The sequence below is a fragment of the Scyliorhinus canicula genome, chromosome 5, assembly GCF_902713615.1.
Source record: "Scyliorhinus canicula chromosome 5, sScyCan1.1, whole genome shotgun sequence".
NCBI classification, from domain to species: Eukaryota; Metazoa; Chordata; class Chondrichthyes; order Carcharhiniformes; family Scyliorhinidae; genus Scyliorhinus; species Scyliorhinus canicula.
Genome location: NC_052150.1, coordinates 18,098,556 through 18,119,382, shown reverse-complemented (window position 1 = coordinate 18,119,382; position 20,827 = coordinate 18,098,556). Strand labels below are relative to the sequence as shown.

The 20,827-nt window shown below is 49.4% G+C and overlaps 1 protein-coding gene across 2 annotated transcripts in view; it reads right to left on the bottom strand.

Annotated features, from left to right (window-relative positions):
* Positions 1–3,347: 3,347 nt before the first annotated feature.
* The window catches only part of lztfl1 (leucine zipper transcription factor-like 1), a 68,511-nt gene continuing 51,031 nt past the window's right edge, over positions 3,348–20,827 (bottom strand). Inside the window, exons 8-10 of one of the 2 annotated variants that reach the window (XM_038796687.1) lie at positions 18,355–18,531; positions 5,406–5,509; positions 3,348–3,529 (exon numbers count right to left, since the gene is read on the bottom strand). In XM_038796687.1, the coding sequence (XP_038652615.1) occupies positions 3,511–3,529; positions 5,406–5,509; positions 18,355–18,531 (300 nt within the window). In that variant the 3' untranslated portion in view covers positions 3,348–3,510. The remainder of the gene's footprint in view (positions 3,530–5,405; positions 5,510–18,354; positions 18,532–20,827) is intronic. The other variant, XM_038796688.1, reaches the window with a different exon arrangement.

The following is a 20,827-nucleotide window of genomic DNA, read 5'->3' as shown; positions in this document are numbered from 1 at the left end:
CGCTGTTAGAGAGGGAGTTCCAGGATTTTGCTTCAGCGACATTGAAGGAAGACAATATATTTCCAAGCCAAGGTGGTGACTTGGAGGGGACCTCCAGGTAGTGGGATTCCCAGGTATCTGCTGCTCTTGTCCTTCTAGATGATAGCGGTTTAGGTTTGGAAGGTGCTGCCTAAGGAACCTTGTGAGTTACTGCAGTGTATTTGGTAGATGGTACACATGGTTGCCACTGTTCGCCGGTGGGGGGGGGGGGGGGGGGGGGGGGGTTTGAATGTTTGTGGAAGGGGGAGCAATTAAGCGGGCAGGTTGTTTCCACTGGCAGGTGACAGCAGAACTAGGGGACATAGCCTCAAAATAAGAGGAAGTAGATTTAGGACTGAGTTTAGGAGGAACTTCTTCACCAAAAGGGTTGTGAATCTATGGAATTCCTTGCCCAGTGAAGCAGTTGGGGCTCCTTCATTACATGTTTTTAAGGTAAAGGTAGATAGTTTTTTGAAGAATAAAGGGATTAAGGGTTATGGTGTTCGGGCCGGAAAGTGGAGCTGAGTCCACAAAAGATCAGCCATGATCTAATTGAATGGCGGAGCAGGCTCGAGGGGCCAGATGGCCGACTCCTGCTCCTAGTTCTTATGTTCTTATGTTCTGGATAGTGTCGATTTCTTGAGTGTTGTTGGAGCTGCACTCATCCAGGCAAGTGGAGAGTATTTATCTTGTAAGCTGTCCTGATGAATACATGATGAAAAGCTTTGTTAACATGTCTCTTATATCAGTAAATATTCAAATTCTATACTACCAACTACTATTTAAATATTTTTTCAAAAATTTTCTTTTTATAAATTTAGATTAGCCAATTATTTTTTCCAATTAAGGGGCAATTTAGCGTGGCCAATCCACCTACTCTGCACATTTTTGGGTTGTGGGGGCGAAACCCACGCAGACACAGGGAGAACGTACAAACTCCACACGGACAGTGACCCAGAGCCGGGATCGAACCTGGGACCTCAGCGCCGTGAGGCGGTTGTGCTAACCACTAGGCCACCGTGCTGCCCTTAAATATAAAATAATTAGTATGGGAACAAGAGGCCAAAAGGAAGATTCCTGTGCATATAATAATTCAAACATATGCAACAATAATGTGTTAACTATTTCAATACATCAAACACATATGCCTAAGAGTGCATTAAATGGGACCAATTCTTCTTGGTCAGTTGGATGATTGACGTGCAATCTATTGTCTTGTATTGAGAAAGTGACCCAAATAAGAATGCTGCCTATGGACTACATTCTCTCTCCTCTGCAGACACCCTCCCTTACCTAACCCACCACACCTAGGCACAATCTGACAACTGGCAAGCTTTATAAACACTTGCGTTTCTGTCAGGGTTTTACCATCTAAAAAACACCCGCTTTAAAGCATTGAACACTTGTGCAGTGAGGAACTCTATTGGGCCAATTGTTTTGCTGGGCTATCGGAAGCAGGATAGAATGTCACCTCCAAGTAACATGTCTGCATCTCCAGGTCCCACTGACAAACAAGGTCAATTTATCAACGGCGCCCTGGAAAATTGTGAGCCTCCATGTTCAGATATTGAGAACACAACCAGGGTTCGTTACCTTGCCATCAGCTTTCCTGCGGCTAACTTGGTCCCTGCGAAAACCTACTCATCGTCCCTCCCCTACATCCAGGGCAGGTCACTTTTTAAGTGCAACATGGCACAGCATGGTGAACAGATGAAATCCAGAGGTTACATTAGACAAGTCTCTGCTTTTGTTGGCATGAGATTCAGCTGGAAAAAACCATGACGGCAGATATGGTGCTGATTTGCATTAACAAGTTACTGGAAGGGTAATTGAAGGGAGCAGGAATGTTGGTTTGGAGTACCAAGTTTTAAGATGAAAGGGATTTTGCAAAACTCAACTTAAAGCATGTCCAACAGTTTTGTAAATAGCAGCAATTATAAGATAATTCGGTGACGAAATGTAAAGTGCAAAGAAAAGTCAGGGGATACTGGAAATTGCAATAAGCTCGCTTTATGGATTCAAGACGCAACTGGATGCATTTCAGTTGATAGTGGGATTGAGGAATGTGGTGAGTAGGTGGGAAAGTTAGGGGTTATTTCTGAAATAGAAAGGGCCTATAAAGACCGTGCAAAAAATTCTTTGTCCTGCTTTGTTCTGAAATGCAGACACAGGTTCATTATATTGCCCCATGCATCATTACCAGCTTAAGCTCAGCATAGGAAACATTGTACCATGGAGACAACACAGCAGCCTGTCCTCAATTGCAGTAGGTATCACTAATTGCTTTATCATAGCAAAATGCCTTAACTTTCAAAAAAGTAAATTAAATATATTGGTCCATAAACAAGGCTTGCATGACTAATGTAAAAAGATCTAATAAAATCTCTCCAGTACCTATGGTTGTAATCTTACTGGAATTATTCAACATCCTAAAAATTAATGTAATAGCAATGTGTTGATGTACGTTTTCACACTTTGATATTTCAAGCAAGTTTTCTTTTTGTGAGGCAATTTCTGTAAAGTACAGTTATGTGCAAAAGCATTTGGATATTCCAATCAAAATGTAAATGGGCAGAATTTATATTGTGTAAAACCAGATTATGTCCTATATTTAGATGAAGTACAGTGACAATATTGCATTGAGTCACTTTGCTGTGATAGGTTAACCAAGACAAAGATTTTCTAATAAATTACAACCATGAAATCCCGACAGGTGTTTGGGTGAAAATAGTTGTTGTGTTTACCTATACAAGAGAGACTGCATTTCAAAGCATTCATTGGATGTGAGGTACATTGGGATGACCCCGAGAATGTGATGAGGTGCTGGGCAAAATGTAATAATGATCATCTTTATTGTCACAAGTAGGCTTACATTGCAATGAAGTTACTGTGAAAAGCTCCTAGTCGCCACACTCCGGTGCCTGTTTGGGTACACTGAGGGAGAATTCAGAATGTCCAATTCACCCAACAAGCACATCTTTTGGGACTTATGGGAGGAAACCGGTGCACCAGGAGGAAACCCACGCAGGCACAGGGAGAACGTGCAGATTCCGTACAGACAGTGGCCCAAGCCAGGAATCGAACCTGGGACCCCGGAGCTGTGAAGCAACATTGCTAACCACTGTGCTGTTGTGCCACCCTTCTTAATAGGTGTGTAATATGTACGGTGAGTTTACATTTGACTGTTGCCACAGAATGTGTTCTATTTTGGCTTAATGTCCATGTGATCTGCGGCATCAGAGAAGTGATCGCAGTGATGAATCATCATTGGCTGCCAATTTAATCGAGAAATAAAGGTGATTACAAGGAAATTAAACAAACAGAACATATTTTAAAGGAATGTAATATAATTTTAATTTTAATCAAAATACTAAAAGAAACAATTCTAAATAAGATAACATAGTTCCCAGACGAGGAGATAATAAAGAATGTAGCGAGTCCATTTCTGAAATTTCCTTTCTGAAGCAACTTGACAAAAGCCACATAATGTCCTTAGTCTTCTGCTTCATATCTAAACACATTAAACACAAAGTCAGTGTTCAGCCTTCAGCATAAAGGAAAACTATGAAATTTAATTAAAGCATTTTTTAAAACATTCTAAGAGATAAATTATCTTTGAGGAAATATTTGAAGACTTTCTAACATAGAACCAGAGAAAAATACTCCCTTTTATCTGAAGTGCCTAAAATTTACAAATATGCATATTAAAATTAACATATAAAGAGAAACTGGTCTACCAAGTTTGCCTTATGAAAGAATCATCACTTAATGTGACAGTACCACCCCTTGTAATAACCATCTAATCTTCCAGAAAAAGATAGGAAAACAAGATTTTTTTCTTAAAACTAGGAAAAATTCGAGGAAAATGTATTGCGGGGAATTCCTTCCACATGTTCCTCAAGGCAATCAAAAATTAGTTCCAGGGGACAATGGTGAATGAGATACACCATCCAACAATTTTGTATACAGCCTTATCAGCATTCTTTGGCTACCTTTTTGATGGACTGCAGAAAATCTGCATCCACTGTATGAGCCAGCAACCTACTCCAGAGGGTGACAAGCCTCTGTGAAAACAACACCCGCCTGACATCTAATACTGTCCTATGCTGATGCAACGTAAATAAATGTCCCCTCCTTCTCCCCCACTATTGTAATTCAAATAATCTGTCCAATTGTTCAAGTCTCTCCTGAACTATATACTTTTCTAGAGTTAAAAGAAGCATCTTGCTGAGTGTATCATGATAACTGAGGGTTTTTAAACCAGATATTAATCTAGTGGCACTCGTCTGACTGTTTCCAGGAGCTCGATATCTCCCACCATGTGATGGGCTCAGAAATGGAGATAGCGGGCTGGATTCTCCATTTTTGAAACTATGCCTCCACGCCGCCGTCAAAACGGCAGAGTTTTACTCCTGAAGTTCCTTTTAAACAGTGAACGGATTCATAGCCCTGCAGGGCCCAGCAGGGACCCGGAGTAAATCTCGCAGCTTTTGATGCAGATACGGGCCCTCCCACACTCCCGGGTCAGGAAACGGCCTCCAGCGACCGCGCCGTGCTCCATGGCGGACTCGGATCACAAAGGTAGACCCACAAAGGGGACCCCCCGATCGGCCGTGCGCCGGACCCTCAAACCCCACACATTAATTCCACGGCCGCCTGTAAGCCCTCCCCCCCTCCTCTCCCCACCGCCCCCCGGTCTCCGATCGTCCGCAGCCGCCACGTGAGTATCCCGACTGGTAATAGCAGGTTAGTTCCAGGCCGTCGGGAACTTGGCCGGTTGGGGCGGAGAATGTCAGAGCGGGCCTCAGGCAATGGCTCCCCGGCAGCGCGGCGTACTCCCCAGTGCCCGAAGAATCGCTGAACCTGCGCCGGTCCCGATTACGATGTCAAACTGGATTCTCCTCCCCGGCGCCGACCTCGATTTCATTGTCGGGGTGCGGAGAATCCAGCCCAGCCTTCCAGACGGCCTATCCAAAGTCTTGTATGAGATGTGCTTTGTTTTACATGTGGTTGTCCTAGCTATACATTGTGATATGTTGCTCGCTTTCATTATACCTTTCAGGTGTGAGCTTAAGTGAGGTGCTCTTTCCAAGAGCTGGTGCAGACTCGATGGGCTAATCGCCTCCTTCTGCACTGTAAATTCTATGTCTATTCTAGCACGTAACTCACTTATTCCACCCAAAGAATGCTCAACATTTGCAATAAACGTCCAAAGAGGCAAATCCAAGAATATTTTTCTGATTGGATGCTGAATGAGAGGGACTGTTGGGTATTTGTGGATGGAAGGATGAATAAAAACAGGCTAAAATGGCTTTGTAATGATATTCTGAAATCAGGACTGGAATCTCTATTCTTGTAAATCTGGATTGACAGAAAAGTTAACTTACTGTGAAAGGCGTTTGCGTAATTCCTTCACTTGCTCATTCTTCTTTGTTAATATTTCTTTCATGTTGCGATAAGCAGCTGTTTCCTGGAACTTTTTCTCCAGCTCCTGTTGTTAGAATTAGTATTTCATTGAATATTTTGTAGCAGATAAAATGACAATCAATATCCATGACTGGGCAAGGCTTCCCTTCCGGTTAAAAATATTTTATCTACAGAAGACCTGCAAGCTGTTCTGTTTTTCACTGGCTGGCTGCTTCTGTTATGACTTTTGGGCAGAACCTTCCACTTGGGCCGAGGCACAACCAGGTGGCAGCAGAGTGGCTGCCCATTGTAAACCTCACTGCAACAGGAACTGTACAACAGATGGCCAATCCACGATACCATTTTAAGCCCGACGGTGAAAGTCCTGCACTTCTTGCAAAGACCAACTTTAATAGCTTTTACCTTTGCATCCAATTACAGGCAGCAGTGTGTTCTGCTTTCAGCAGGATAGCACTGCTGAGGGAAAAAGTGAAATTATTTACGACGTGAGGGGGCTGTAGGATTTTAAAACGTGCGTCAAAGAAACAATTGTGGTGAAGGTGGTGTTATTGTTTCACAAATGTTTAACTTCGCGGTCAATGGGCTTCATTTTTCCAGGACGATTTTATATTATTCCCGTCTGCATAAAGCGGGAGTGGCCTGGAATTTTCTTGACACGTGTACTGAAACAATTGCACAAGGTGTAGAGTCACCTTTTCACGCAAAATATTTCAGAAATTCATGCTTGACTTATGCTGATATTCATGTTGCACCTGAACCGCTTCATCATTTAGAGATTCAACAATACCTTGATCGAAACCCGTAACTGCTCGTTAATATAGCTCCCAGGCGAAAGGCCAAACCTTAGTTTCCTGCGTTTATGCCAGTTCACAACAGACATGTCTGTATACTCTGGTTCCTGTTCGCTTATGATGGTTTTTTGAGTCCCCGTACATGGAGTGAGATTGGTACAAAATTGGGGTGTCTGTGTGTATTTGAAAAATAATTGTACTGGTGCCAAAGGATCACAAGGTGCTAGACTGGAGGACTATAAAATTCAAATAAAAAAATGTTTCCATTATGAGAATGCAATGGAAGCATCTGTTCTTTGGCATTTTAAACTAATTCACATAATTTTCTCAGCAGACGGAATTGTTTCACACTTATTACTGAGCCACAGGAGAAGGCTGCTATTGAGAGGGACTTCAATTTCATTGACAAAGGCCTCAGACTCTCTTGGATGAGGTAGAGGAAAGATGCAAGCAGCTGAACAAGTTTAAAGACCTGACTTAGAGCAGGGAAGGTAAGAAACTCACAGCACCAAAGCTTTCTAGAACCAATGTACTAATATGGAACAAGCTGATTAGTGATCTGCTGGGGGAGAACCGTTACCCACAAGAGATGAAGACCTCCTGCAACCGTTCCCCACACATTTAAAGCACAAGGCTAATCTTCACCATTTTGTCTTCGTAATGCACAAATTTCCCGCAAGAAGTCAAAGAGTTTGGGGTAGCGGCACTTCCAAGGCACTATTCTCCCAATCCAGAAGGTCAAATGGTTCCAGAGCTGCTGAGATTTTTATGGGCGGTGCTTTGTGGTCTTGAGCATGATTACAATGCCTCTACATCCTTGGCCCATGACTGCAAGCGAGGGCTAGCATGTTGGGGAACAAATGGACTGAGGGAATATAATGTTCTAGATTATGTGAAAGCAGGACTATGTACACCTACCTGCTTCATTTCTGTTTAGGTAAGCATTAATGAGGTTCAAATACTCAAGAATGAATATTACTTCCACTACGACTTTGTATAATCAAGCTGATTTTCCTCCTCCTGTAAGCCTTTCACATTGATCCGGATATTGGTTCACCATCCATATTCTTGAACTAGTAGAATGCAGAGTATAAAGAGAAAGATGCTGCCAAGTTTGTTTCCAGATCAGCTGCGCCCAATTAACCTCATTTAAAAAGTCACTCTGCTTTTCTCTAAAATATGAACTAAATATGTTCAAGATAAGGAGTTTGGTGAAGGGAATGGTGTCCTCACAGGGAGAAAATAGGAAGAAGTACAATCCAGGTTGTTGAGAGAGTCGGTAGGTTAGAAGTAGACGTCAGCAAAAGACCCAAAACCGGTGTGAGAGAGAGAGATGAGTCAACCGGGAAAGTTACAGTTTGGTGTTCAGTAATGGGGTTGTAATAAGACTATAAGACATAGGAGCAGAATTAGGCCATTCGGCCCATCGAGCCTGCTCCGCCATTCAATCATGGCTGATATGGTTCTCATCCCCATTCTCCTGCCTTTTCCCCATAACCCCTGATCCCCTTATTAATCAAGAATCTTATCTATCTCGGTCTTAAAGACATTGTGATTTGGTCTCCAAAGTTTTTGCGGCAAAGCATTCCACAGATTCACCACCCTCTGGCTGAAGATATTCCTCCTCATCTCAGTTTCAAAGGATCGTCCCTTTAGCCTGAGGATGTGCCCTGGGGTTCTAGTTTTTCCTACGAGTGAAAACATCCTCTCCACGTCCACTCTATCTAGGAATGCTGTCCAGCGAGTTGGTGTTCATATTCAGCAAGCTAGAGTTCCTTATGTCATACAGAAAGAGCATCCCTTTGTCAACGAGTGTGATAATGACCATCAGGATTGGGCATGAGAGAATGGTATACTGCAGGTTGAGAGGGAGCTTGACTAAGTGAGACAATGGATACTTGAAAAGGAAACGATTTAGTGCTATGGGGAAAGACTAAGGGAGTTGGACTAATTGAATAGTTCTTTCAAACTCAAATGGCTCCTTCTGTGCTTTCTGATTCTGTGATGTATAATAACCCAGTGTAGTGTCAGCGAGGCTCCTCCAGGTGATCTGTGGACTGATCCAAAATGCAAGTCACTGACCCTGGTACTCGGCGAGAAAGATTTCATAGACTTTTGCTCAGAAGCACTTGCTGCCATTCCCAACAACACACAATTGCCAGATTGGATTTTGAACTCTTATGGGGCTAAAAACCAAGAGATGGAACTGGCTGAATGTGGACCCCAGCATGAGGCGGAGTCTCTCCAGCTTGGAACCAGACATCACCTCATTGGTGTCTCATCCAAAGCAGTGCCATTTTCCCCATCATTTCCAAAGAGATGTTTTGTGGTGGCAAGTGAAAGGTGGTGGGGTAGGACTGGTGGGTGGGCTGTTGTGGCAGTAAGTGAAAGGTGGTGGGGTAGGACTGGTGGGTGGGCTGCTGTGGCAGCAAGTGAAAGGTGGTGGGGTAGGACTGGTGGGTGGGCTGTTGTGGCAGTAAGTGAAAGGTGGTGGGGTAGGACTGGTGGGTGGGCTGCTGTGGCAGCAAGTGAAAGGTGGTGGGGTAGGACTGGTGGGTGGGCTGCTGTGGCAGCAAGTGAAAGGTGGTGGGGTAGGACTGGTGGGTGGGCTGTTGTGGCAGTAAGTGAAAGGTGTTGGGGTAGGACTGGTGGGTGGGCTGTTGTGGCGGCAAGTGAAAGGTGGTGGGGTAGGACTGGTGGGTGGGCTGTTGTGGCAGCAAGTGAAAGGTGGTGGGGTAGGACTGGTGGGTGGGCTGTTGTGGCGGCAAGTGAAAGGTGGTGGGGTAGGACTGGTGGGTGGGCTGTTGTGGCGGCAAGTGAAAGGTGGTGGGGTAGGACTGGTGGGTGGGCTGTTGTGGAGACAAGTGAAAGGTGGTGGGGTAGGACTGGTGGGTGGGCTGTCAGGGCTTTTGCCCCACCAAAGTGGTCTGTGGATGTGAAAGTTTGAGAACCACTGCTTTAAGCTACCTGTATTATATTACCTTTGTAAAAAATGTTCATCCTTAACTGCTCTGTTTTGTACAACCGAATAGCTTGCTAGATCACTTCAGAGGACAGTTAAGAGTCTACCACAATGATGTGGGATTGGAGTCACCTTTTGGTCAGGCCTGGTATAGATGACAAGTTTATTTCCCACAAAGGATATTAGTGAACCAGTTAGGTTTCTATGAAACCATCATTGTCATGCTTACCGAGGCTAGCTTTTTAAGTAAAGCGCAAATTTTTAATTATTAATCCAGGCCTCTGGATGTCCCGTGCAGTAACGTAACTGCTCTGCTCATCCCATTTCTGTGTGTTTTGATTCAAACTGCATTCTCCCCCCTCCACAAAGCTTGCTCCCCTCCCCACCTGCCATTTTCCACTCACCAGCCTGATCATTCGACAGGTCATTTCCCGCCAATTCCCAACAAAATCACACAACCAAATACATCTTCTCCTCTTCCATTCCCTCTGTGGCATCCCACATCCCAGTTCATTTTCCACCTCTTCACTTTCCCTTACAGGCACATAAAAATAATGGCATGTACTTCCTCCAGGCTGGTATAATCCATTTGTTGCTCATGGTATGATGTGCTCTACACCAGGGAGACCAAATTCAGATCAAGTGGCTTGTGTGTGAAATAGAATCATAGAATTCCTACAGTGCAGAAGGAGGCCATTCAGCCCATCAAGTCTGCACTGACCCGCTGAAAGATAACGTTACTTTGGCCCACTCCCCCGCCCTATCTCCGTACGTTCATAAACCCACCTAACCTACACATCCTTGGACACCAAGGGCAATTTAGCATGGTCAAGCTACCTAGCCTGTACATCTTTGGACTGTGGGAGGAAACCGGGGCACCCGGAGGAAACCCACGCAAACACTGAGAGAACGTACAAACTGTACACAGGCAGTCACCCAGGGCCGGAATTGAACCCGGGCCCTTGGCGCTGTGAGGCAGCAGTGCTAACCACTGTGCCACCGTGTTCTCTCCACATCTGTGACTTTGATCACTCAGCCACTCCCACTACCCAACCCACACTGACCTTTTAACCTTTGACTCTCTGTATTGTTCCAATAAAGCTCAGTACATGTTTCATACGCCTCAGACTTCTATTCAGCACAACACAACCCTCTGGCCTCCATACCAATTTTAATCATTTCCGACCTAACCATAGATTTCACTTTATGTTTAGCAGCAAGTGTTAGTTTGGGATGGGTGTGACACTATTTCAGGGGCGGAAGACGGTGGCAGGAGGGACATTTGTGGTTTAGGGCGAGAACCCTCTAATGGAACACTGCGCTTGCAGAGCAATCAGCAGTTTTGGTGCGGAATTGTTATTTAACCTCCCCCCCTCGTGCTCCTGACCCGCTTTGCTTTGTTAGTTTTTCACACTTTTATTTCAACCACCCGTACTCCTATCGACCACTTCAGCTGTACACATTATGTCTTGTAAATGTCTTTAATTTCTCTCTCATTATGTCTCTTATTGTTTCATGTTAATATCACCATTTAACCACTTCATGTTTTCTACTGAAGTTCTATGTCATTCTGTTTTTTTTCCCTCAGAGACGTGTGTGTGTGTGTTTTTCTGCTCCTTGCTTTTGCTTCTACTTTTTAAACTGCTGCTCATATCTTCCAATTCCCACACTTGAACTGTGGATGTCGTCTACATGGACTTTAATAAGGCATTTGACAAGGTCCCTCCTTGGTACTAAAGGTAAAGTCGCATGGGATTCGGGTGGTGCTAGCTTTTTGGGTAAAGAACTGGCTTGGCAACAGGAGACAGAGTAACAGTGGAAGGGAGTTTTCCCAGAATGGAGATCTGTAAGTAGTGGTGTTCCACAGGGATCGGTGCTCGGACCACTGCTGTTTGTAATATATCTGAATGATCTGGAGAAAATTGTAGATGGTCTGATTAGCAAATTTGCAGATGACACTAAGATAGGTGGAGTGAAGGGGACCGTCAGAGAATACAGCAGAATATAGATAGATTGGAGAGTTGGGCAGAGAAATGGCAGATGGAGTTCAATCCGGACAAATGCGAGGTGATGCATTTTGGCAGATCACATTCAGGTGTGAATTATACAGTCAATGGCAGAACCCTTAGGAGCATTGACAAACAGAGGGATCTGGGCGTTCATGCCCATAGTTCCATGAAAGTGGCAATGCAGGTGGATAAACAAGTCATGTTTGCCTTCATCGGCCGGGGCATCGAGTACAAGAGTTAGCAGTTCATGTTGCAGTTGTGTAAAACTTTAGTTAGACCACATTCGGAATGTTGCGTGCAGTCCTGACCGCCACACTATTAGATGCTTTGGAGAGAGTGCAAGGAAGGGTTACCAGGAGGTTGCCTGGGCTGGAGGGTGTTAGCTATGAGGAGAGGTTGAATAAACTCGGATTGTTTTTGTTGGAAAGACGAAGGCTGAGAGAAGGCCTGATTGATGTCTACAAAATTGCGAGAGGTATAGACCGGGTGAATAGTCAGAAACTTTTTCCCAGGGTGGAAGACTAAATCACGAGGGAGCAGAGGTTCAAGGTGAGAGGGGGAAAGTTTAGGGGAGATGTGCGGGGAAGGTTTTTCACACAGAGGGTGGTGGGTGCCTGGAACGCGTTACCAGTGGAGGTGGTGGAGGCGGACACAATACCAATGTTTAAGATGTATCTTAATAGACATATGAACAAGCGGGGAATGGAGGGATACATATCCTTTGGGAAATAAGTAGTAGCTTTAAATAAGGAATCTGGATCGGCACAAGCTTGATGGGCCGAAGGGCCTGTTCCTGCGCTGTAATGTTCTTTGTTCTTATTAGTCATCTATCCTCCCCACAGCAACTGACCAATTTGATGACTGGTCCCGGTATTTTCTGTTATTGAGCATTTCTCATTGACAGTTCATTCTGAAGTCAAGTTGAAAATAGCAGCAACTAGCTTTTAAACCACTTTTTCAACAATGGAGGATTAGTTCAGCAGGACGGTGATGTATCACCCTGAACAAACAATACAAGGTTTCAATGAAAATCCCTTCCCCATCCAGATCAAGTAGCTTTTATCCAAAACCCTTTGGGATAACTGCATTTTGGATTTCAGAAACGGTGCGACCTACCGGCGGGTATACAGGTCCCACTCCGGGATTCCCGGTGACCAGGGGCGCAGTCATGGAAAATTCCCGTTGACGACGGCAGGGTCAGTAAATCCCAGCCAATACTTTGGTTTCCTGATACCTCATATGAACTTACCTTGCAATAGCCCAAGCCTGGGCGAGCTATAGTTTAACCCACACTTGGCCAACCTCTTCGTGCCAAGGGCCACATTTCAATTTTTTTCTCACTCAAGGGGCCAATGTGCAAATTTCAAAAGCTAAGGTTTGGCGGAACATTAAACATGAATTTCAATAAAATGTCCCGATGGGAAGAAAATAAACAATTTGCGGAGCCAAAGTAAAGCAATGTCAAAGCAATAAATGAATAATTTTAAATAATGAATAATTAGTAAAGATGACCATTAGAATGTGAGGGCCAATACTCACACTCACTCACGTGCACGCAAGCATTCTCTCGCATATGTGCACTCACTCGTTCGCAACCGCCTGCTTTCTTGCTCATGCACGTGCATGCACTCTCTCGCTCGCTTGCACACACGTGCACACTCCCTTGCTCGTGCGTGCACTCTTTCTTGCTCGCGCATGCGTGCGCACACACTTCGCTCACGCACTCTCACTCATGTGCACACTCATGTGCAGACACTCTCTCACGTGTGCACTCTCTTGCTCACACGTGCACTTTCTTCAGCTCACTCGCGCACACACACAAATTCCCTTTCCCACACCTACACACACTCACCTCCAGCACACTAATGTGTGCGCACTTGCTCATGCGCACACACATGCTCTCACTCAGACTCTCGCTCACACGTGGGCACACTCGCTCACATGCACATGGCCACGTGCATACACACACTCTCGCTCACATGCACATACTCGCTCATGCGCGCACTCTATTATTCATGCACGAACCTACGCTCTCTATCGCTCATCCCCACACACACAGACTTTTGCCCAAACACACTACCGCTTCCGCACACACAAACTCTCGCTCACAACCGCACACTCTCTCTCATTCACTCTTTCGCACACGTGGGAGTGCGCAGTCTTGCTCGCATACTCTCACTCATGTGCACTTTCTCCCGCTCACTCGCGCACACACAAACTCCCTCACTCATGCGTACACACACACACCACCCCCTCACCCATGTGTGCACACTTGCTCGCACACGCACACACACTATTGCTCACACACTATCATTCACATACACACTTACGCACTCTCTATTGCTCACTTCCTCATTCAGGTATGCACACCATACTGCGCTCGCCTGCGCACGCACTTTCTCGCTCACGTGAGTGCAAGCGCACTCTCTTGCTCATGTGGGCACGCGCACATTCTCTCGCTCACATGGGCACGTGCGCACACTCTCAGGCAGGCTTACTCTCACTCACGCGCACACACGCCCTCGCTCATGCGCGCACTCTATCTCACTCTCATGTGCACAATCTCTCGTTCTCATTCTTGCTCACGCACACACATGCTCCCTCGCGCTCATCAACACTCGCACACAATCTCTAGCTTACGCGTGCACGCATATACACCGCTCATTCATACACAATCACTCAGGGGCATGCACACTTTCTCACTTGCGGTGCGCACGCTATCGCACACACATGCACACTCTGTTGCTCACACACATGCGCGCACATTCTCTCTGTCGCTCACACACACGCAGTTACTCACACACGGGCGCTCTCTATGGCTCGCACACACGCGCGCTCTCTATGGCTCGCACACACGCGCGCTCTCTATGGCTCACATACACGCGCGCGCTCTATGCCTCACACACACACACGCTCTCTATGGCTCACATACACGCGCTCTCTATGGCCCACACGTGCACGCGCTCTCTATGGCTCACACACACGCACTCTCTATGGCTCACACACACGCGCACTCTATGGCTCACACACAAACGCCCTCTCTATCACTCACACACGCTCTCTATCGCTCACACACACGCTCTCTATCACTCACACGCACGCACACGCGTGCTCTCTATGGCTCACATACATGCGCGCACTCTATGCCTCACACACACACGCGCTCTCTATGGCTCTCACACACGCGCACTCTATGGCTTACACACAAACGCGCTCTCTATCGCTCACACACACGCTCTCTATCGCTCACACACACGCTCTCTATCGCTCACACACACGCTCTCTATCGCTCAGGCGCACGCTCTCGCTCACACGCACGCACAGGCGCTCTATATCGCTCACATGCACGCACACGCGCTCTTTGTCGCTCACACGCACGCACACGCGCTCTCTATTGCTCACACGCACGCACACGCGCTCTCTATCGCTCACACGCACGCACACGCGCTCTCTATCGCTCACACGCATGCACATGCGCTCTCTATCGCGCACATGCGCTCTCTATCGCGCACATGCGCTCTCTATCGCGCACATGCGCTCTCTATTGCTCACACACAGATCACTCACACACATATGCTCACGGGCGCGCATGCTCTATACCACTCACAGACATGCGCATGCTTTCTATCCTCACACATCGCATGCTCATTATCGCTGCCACACAGACTCTCTTATCGTTCACACATACACACACACATAAACTTGCTCTCTTTCGTTCCCGCCCGCACTCTCTCTCGTTCCCGCCCGCGCTCTCCCTCGTTCCCGCCCGCGCTTTCCCTCGTTCCCCGGCCCCCGCCGCTCACTCCCTCGTTCCCGCCCGCTGCTCTCCTCGCTCCCCCCCGCGCTCTCCCCCCGCCTCTCCCTCGTTCCCCCCCAGCCACGGCGCTCTACCTGTTTCCAAGTCCCGCTCCTCCTCCTATCGTGCCCCCCCCCCGCGCTCTCTCCTGGTTCCAGCCCTCTCTCTCCCTCAGTTCCCCACCACCTCCCTCGTTCCCCCCCCGCGCTCTCCACGTGTCCCGCCCGCGCTCGTCCCTCGTTCCCCCGCCGCTCTCTCCCTCGTTCCACCCCGCGCTCTATCCTCCCCTCGCTTCCCCCCCGCGCTCTCCCTCGTTCCCGCCCGCGCTCTCTGTCGTTCTCCCTCGCGCTCTCCCTCGTTCCCGCCCGCGCTCTCCCTCGCTCCCGCCCGCGCTCCCCCTCATTCCCGCCCGCGCTCTCCCTCGTTCCCCCCCGCGCTCTCCCTGGTTCCAGCCTGCTCTCCAGCCTGCTCTCTCCCTCATTCCCCCCGCTCTCTCCCTCGTTCCCCCCGCGCTCTCCCTCGTTCCCCCCCGCGCTCTCCCTCGTTCCCCCCGCGCTCTCCCTCGTTCCCCCCGCGCTCTCCCTCGTTCCCCCCCGCGCTCTCCCTCGTTCCCGCCCGCACTCTCTCTCGTTCCCCCCGCGCTCTCCCTCGTTCCCCCCCCGCGCTCTTCCTCATTCCCGCCCGCACTCTCTCTCGTTCCCGCCCGCGCTCTCCCTCGTTCCCGCCCGCGCTTTCCCTCGTTCCCGCCCGCGCTCTCCCTCGTTCCCCCCCCCGCGCTCTCCCTCGTTCCCCCCCGCGCTCTCCCTGGTTCCAGCCTGCTCTCTCCCTCATTCCCCCCGCTCTCCTCCCCGTTCCCCCCCGCGCTCTCCCTCGTTCCCCCCCGCGCTCTCCCTCGTTCCCGCCCGCGCTCTCCCTCGCTCCCCCCCGCGCTCTCCCTGATTCCAGCCTGCTCGCTCCCTGGTCCCCCCCCGCGCTCTCCCTCGTTCCCCCCCGCGCTCTCCCTCGTTCCCCCCGCGCTCTCCCTCGTTCCCCCCCGCGCTCACCCTCGTTCCCCCCTGCGCTCTCCCACTCTGGTCCCCCCCGCGTTCTCCCTCGTTCCCCCCCGCGCTCTCCCTGGTTCCCCCCCGCGCTCTCCCCCCGCGCTCTCCCTGGTTCCCGCCCGCTCTCTCCCTGGTCCCGCCCGCGCTCTCCCTCGTTCCCCGCACGCTCTCCCTCGTTCTCCCCCGCGCTCTCCCTCGTTCCCCCCCCGTGCTCTCCCTGGTTCCCCCCCGCGCTCTCCCTGGTTCCCCGCCCGCTCTCTCCCTGGTCCCGCCCGCGCTCTCCCTCGTTCCCGCCCGCGCTCTCCCTCGTTCCCGCCCGCGCTCTCCCTCGTTACCCCCGCGCTTTCCCTTGTTCCCCCCACGCTTTCCCTTGTTCCCCCCACGCTCTCCCTCGCTCCACCCCGCGCTCTCCCTAGTTCCCCCCCGCTCTCCCTGGTCCCCCCCACACTCTCCCTGGTCCCCCCCGCACTCTCCCTAGTTCCCCCCCGCTCTCTCCCTCGTTCCCGCCCGCGCTCTCTCATTCCCGCCCGCGCTCTCTCTCGTTCCCGCCCGCGCTCTCCCTCGTTCCGCCCGCGCTCTCCCTCGTTCCCGCCCGCGCTCTCCCTCGTTCCCGCCCCGCGCTCTCTCTCATTCCCGCCCTCGCTCTCTCTCGTTCACGCACACACGCTCTCCCTCGTTCCCGCCCGCGCTCTCTCTCGTTCCCGCCTGCGCTCTCTCTCGTTCCCGCCCGCGCTCTCTCTCGTTCCCGCCTGCGCTCTCTCTCGTTCCCACCCGCGCTCTCTCTCGTTCACACACACACGCTCTCCCTCGTTCCCGCCCGCGCTCTCTCTCGTTCTCGTTCGCGCACACACTCTCTCTCGTTCACACACACACTCTCTCGTTCACACACACACACTTTCTCATTCACGCACACTCTCTCGTTCATGCACACTCTCTTGTTCGCGCACACACTCTCTCTCTTGTTCACGCACACACTCACTCGTTCACGCACACACTCGCTCTCGTTCACGCACACACTCTCTCTCTTGTTCACGCACGCGCAATACCTCGCTCCCTCCCTCCCTGCCCCGCCCTGAATTCCTCGCTCCCTCCCTCCCCCCACCCGGAATACCTCACTCCATCCCTCCCTCCTCCCACCCTGAATACCTCGCTCCCTCCCTCCCTCCCCCCACCCTGAATACCTCGCTCCCTCCCTCCCCCCACCCTGAATACCTCGCTCCCTCCCTCCCTCCCTCCCCCCACCCGGAATACCTCGCTCCCTCCCTCCCTCCCTCCCTCCCTCCCCCCACCCAGAATACCTCGCTCCCTCCCTCCCTCCCTCCCTCCCCCCACCCGGAATACCTCGCTCCCTCCCTCCCTCCCTCCCCCCACCCGGAATACCTCGCTCCCTCCCTCCCTCCACCCGGAATACCTCGCTCCCTCCCTCTCTGCCACCCGGAATACCTCGCTCCCTCCCTCCCTCCCTCCCTCCCCCCACCCGGAATACCTCGCTCCCTCCCTCCCTCCCTCCCTCCACCCGGAATACCTCGCTCCCTCCCTCTCTGCCATCCTGAATACTTCGCTCCCTCCCTCTCTCCCCCCACCCGGAATACCTCGCTCCCTCCCTCCCTCCCTCCTTACCCCCACCCGGAATACCTCGCTCCCTCCCTCCCTCCCAGCAGACCTACTGCTGCCACCGTGCCATATTTTCAGCTTCAGGTTGAAGAAAGCTGCTTGACCAATCACAGACCGGCTCACTCCTACATTTGCTGCTGCTGATTGGCTCACTGACGATCCTAGCAACAGCAAATGTGGGAGGGAAGCAGCCCGTGATTGGAGGAACATACCTTTGAATAACCATCAAAATCTCTTGCTGAAATGTTGAAAATGGGGTCTGCAGGCCTGATAGCGAGGCCTGGGGTGGGGGGGGGGGGGGGGGGGGGGGGGGGGGGAGGGGGGGTGGTAGTGGCCCACGGGTCACGAGTTGGACACGGCTGATCTAAAGTCAATAAAATGGCTACTATTTATCACTGAACAATAAACAGGGTACTTGAAAAAGTTTCTTTTTGACATGCTCACCACAAAAAGTGTAGACAAACAACTAGGATTCTGCACTCTCTAGAGGTCGCCGAGCTACAAAAATAAGTGTGGTTTTTGGACGCGTCCAGTCTGTTCAGATTTACAGATAATGCGTACTTGACCTGCATTTTATGTATCCAAATTGGAAAATTGTTTTTCTATTTACTACCATATGGAACACTTTCTCTGATACTTTCAATAGTTGAGGGGCATGTACCTACTTCTGCTTGATAATGAGGCTCCCAAAACAAACCTTTTCAGTCAATGAGAGATGTTCCTGTACTTTGAGGAGATCGTGTTTAGTGGAAACGAGATGATCATGTAACGTCTTCTGCTTTTCACTGCTCACAGTCAGGTTCTTCTCAAAATCGGCTTTCAAAGACGTTAACGTCGCCTCGAGAGCAGCAACTTCCTGTGTTTTTAATTTGGACTAATAAAAAGACAGAAAATTGTGGTAATTTGTGCACAAGAAAAACAATGATTAATCAATTTGTGCTGTCACACACAGGCATATGTAAATCGCTGTGGTCTGTAGGTCTGTACACAATACATACCAAAAGGAAGGCAGTTAGGGGGTTTGGGTCTTCCGTACCTGATATATTACTAGGCAGCAAATGTGGAGAAGGTACTGAGCTGGTTCAGAGAGGCTGATTCCCAGTGGGTCAGAGTGGAGGAGAGCTGGTGTAGGGGGTCGGGATTGAAAGCACTAGCAACAGCACCACACCTGACGGCCCTGGGGAGATACTCGGGGAGTCTGGTAGTAATAGCTTTGTTGAGAATTTGGAGGTAGTTTCGCCAGCACTTCGGGTTGGGGGCAGGGTCAAGGGAAATGCCGATTCGGGGGAACCATAGATTTGAGCCAGGTAGAGCTGGCCTCCACATTGCTGGAGGAGGTGCTGACGACAGGGGGAACTGGAGAAGGGGGCAGTGTCGGCGGTTTACGGGGTTATTTTGGAAGAGGAGAAGGCACCGCTGGATGGGATCAAGGTAAAGTGGGAGGAAGAGCTGGAAGAGGGTATGGAGGAGGGGTTCTGGTGTGAGGTGCTCCGGAGGGTGAATGCCTCCACCTCGTGGGGGAGGTTGGGGCTGATACAGCTGAAGGTGGTGTATAGAGCGCACCTCACAAGGACGAGGATAAGTTGGCTCTTTGAGGGGATAGAAGATGTGTGTGAGCGTTGAGGGGGGGTGGGGTGGGGTGCAAACCATTTTCATATGTTTTGGTCCTGTCCAAAGCTGGAGGATTGCTGGAAGGAGGTTTTTAGGGTAATCTCTAAAGTGGTGCATGTGAAACTGGACCCGGGCCCTCGGGAGGCCATATTCGGGGTGTCGGACCAGCCGGAGTTGGAAACGGGAGCGGAGGCAGATATCGTAGCCTTCGCCTCGCTGATCGCCCGAAGGTGGAACCTGTTGGGATGGAGAGCAACCTCGCCACCCTGTGCCCTGGCGTGGCGGGGGGACCTGCTGGAATTCTTGACTCTTGAGAAAGTCAAATTTGAATTGAAGGGATGAATGGAGGGGTTCTACAATTCATGGGCGTTATTCATTATGCACTTTCGAGAATTGGATTACATCAAACATTAGGGGGGCAGGGGTTGGGAGGGTTGGGGGAGGGGGGGGGGAGAAACAGACCGCGTGTGTTAATGGTGACTGGGTGATCCCGATTCCTTTTTGTCATTTGTTTATGTTAACATGCGGGCTAATGTTTGGGGGTTTGATGGGAGGATGGGATTGTTGTTATTGATATGGGGATTGACATTACATTTGTTACTGATTATTGTTTATTGTTGGTGGGTGTAAATTTGGGAGAATAAAAATATTTTTTTAAAAATACATACCAAAATGCCATTCAGGAAGGCAGTAGGGAGCAAGCAGATTTTAATTAAAATTTGACTCTATACCAACATAGACAAAAATAACCAATTTGAACAAAGATTTGCTACTTGGTAACAGGTGGCTCGGACCACGTACTTCAAAATTTAAAACATCGGATGGCCGGGGTATTGCGGCCCTGTCCTCTGTCCTAAGTCAGTGGACCATTGACCACTCCGTCAAATTTCCTGTCCCACCCACAACAATTGCCACCATGGGCAGGATGGGAGACTCCCAGCCACTACAGCAATCTTCAACATGCTAGGGTGAATTTTGGACACCAGAACAATCCCTTCAACAAGGGCGAAGCATTTATTTCCAAATTAGAAATTAGGGCTATTTTGTTCCACAACATCAGTGTCCATAGTTTCAAAAATGGGAGTTGGGCTCATATACCATTTCCAATGTTATACCCCACATACAGAGCATTCTTATACTTGATCTATCCTGGCGTGCTGGTTGTTGGGCACGTTGCTACTTATTACCTGTGCTGAGAAATAAAATATATATTGTTAACCCACTAATCAGGTGGGGGTGGGGGGGCACGAGGGGGTGGGACATGTTACTTCAGGCTATGGGTACATCTGTCTGATTCCTGATAATTTGAATGGGACAACGGATAGATACTCTGTGGAATGCCTATACTCTGAGCAGAACAGTGGGAAAGCCGCGCTTAAAGCTTTTCCATCTAGAACAAGCAGTTCAAAGGCAGCCAGGGGCATCATTTTACTTCTGCTGCTCAGAATGTGGAAACCATTTGGAGGAAAATAGGGAAATCCTTCTGAGAAAATAGCTTGGTTGGTTTTGCACCCACAAAAAGAGAGCCTGCATTTATAAAGCACAGTTCACATCCCTGA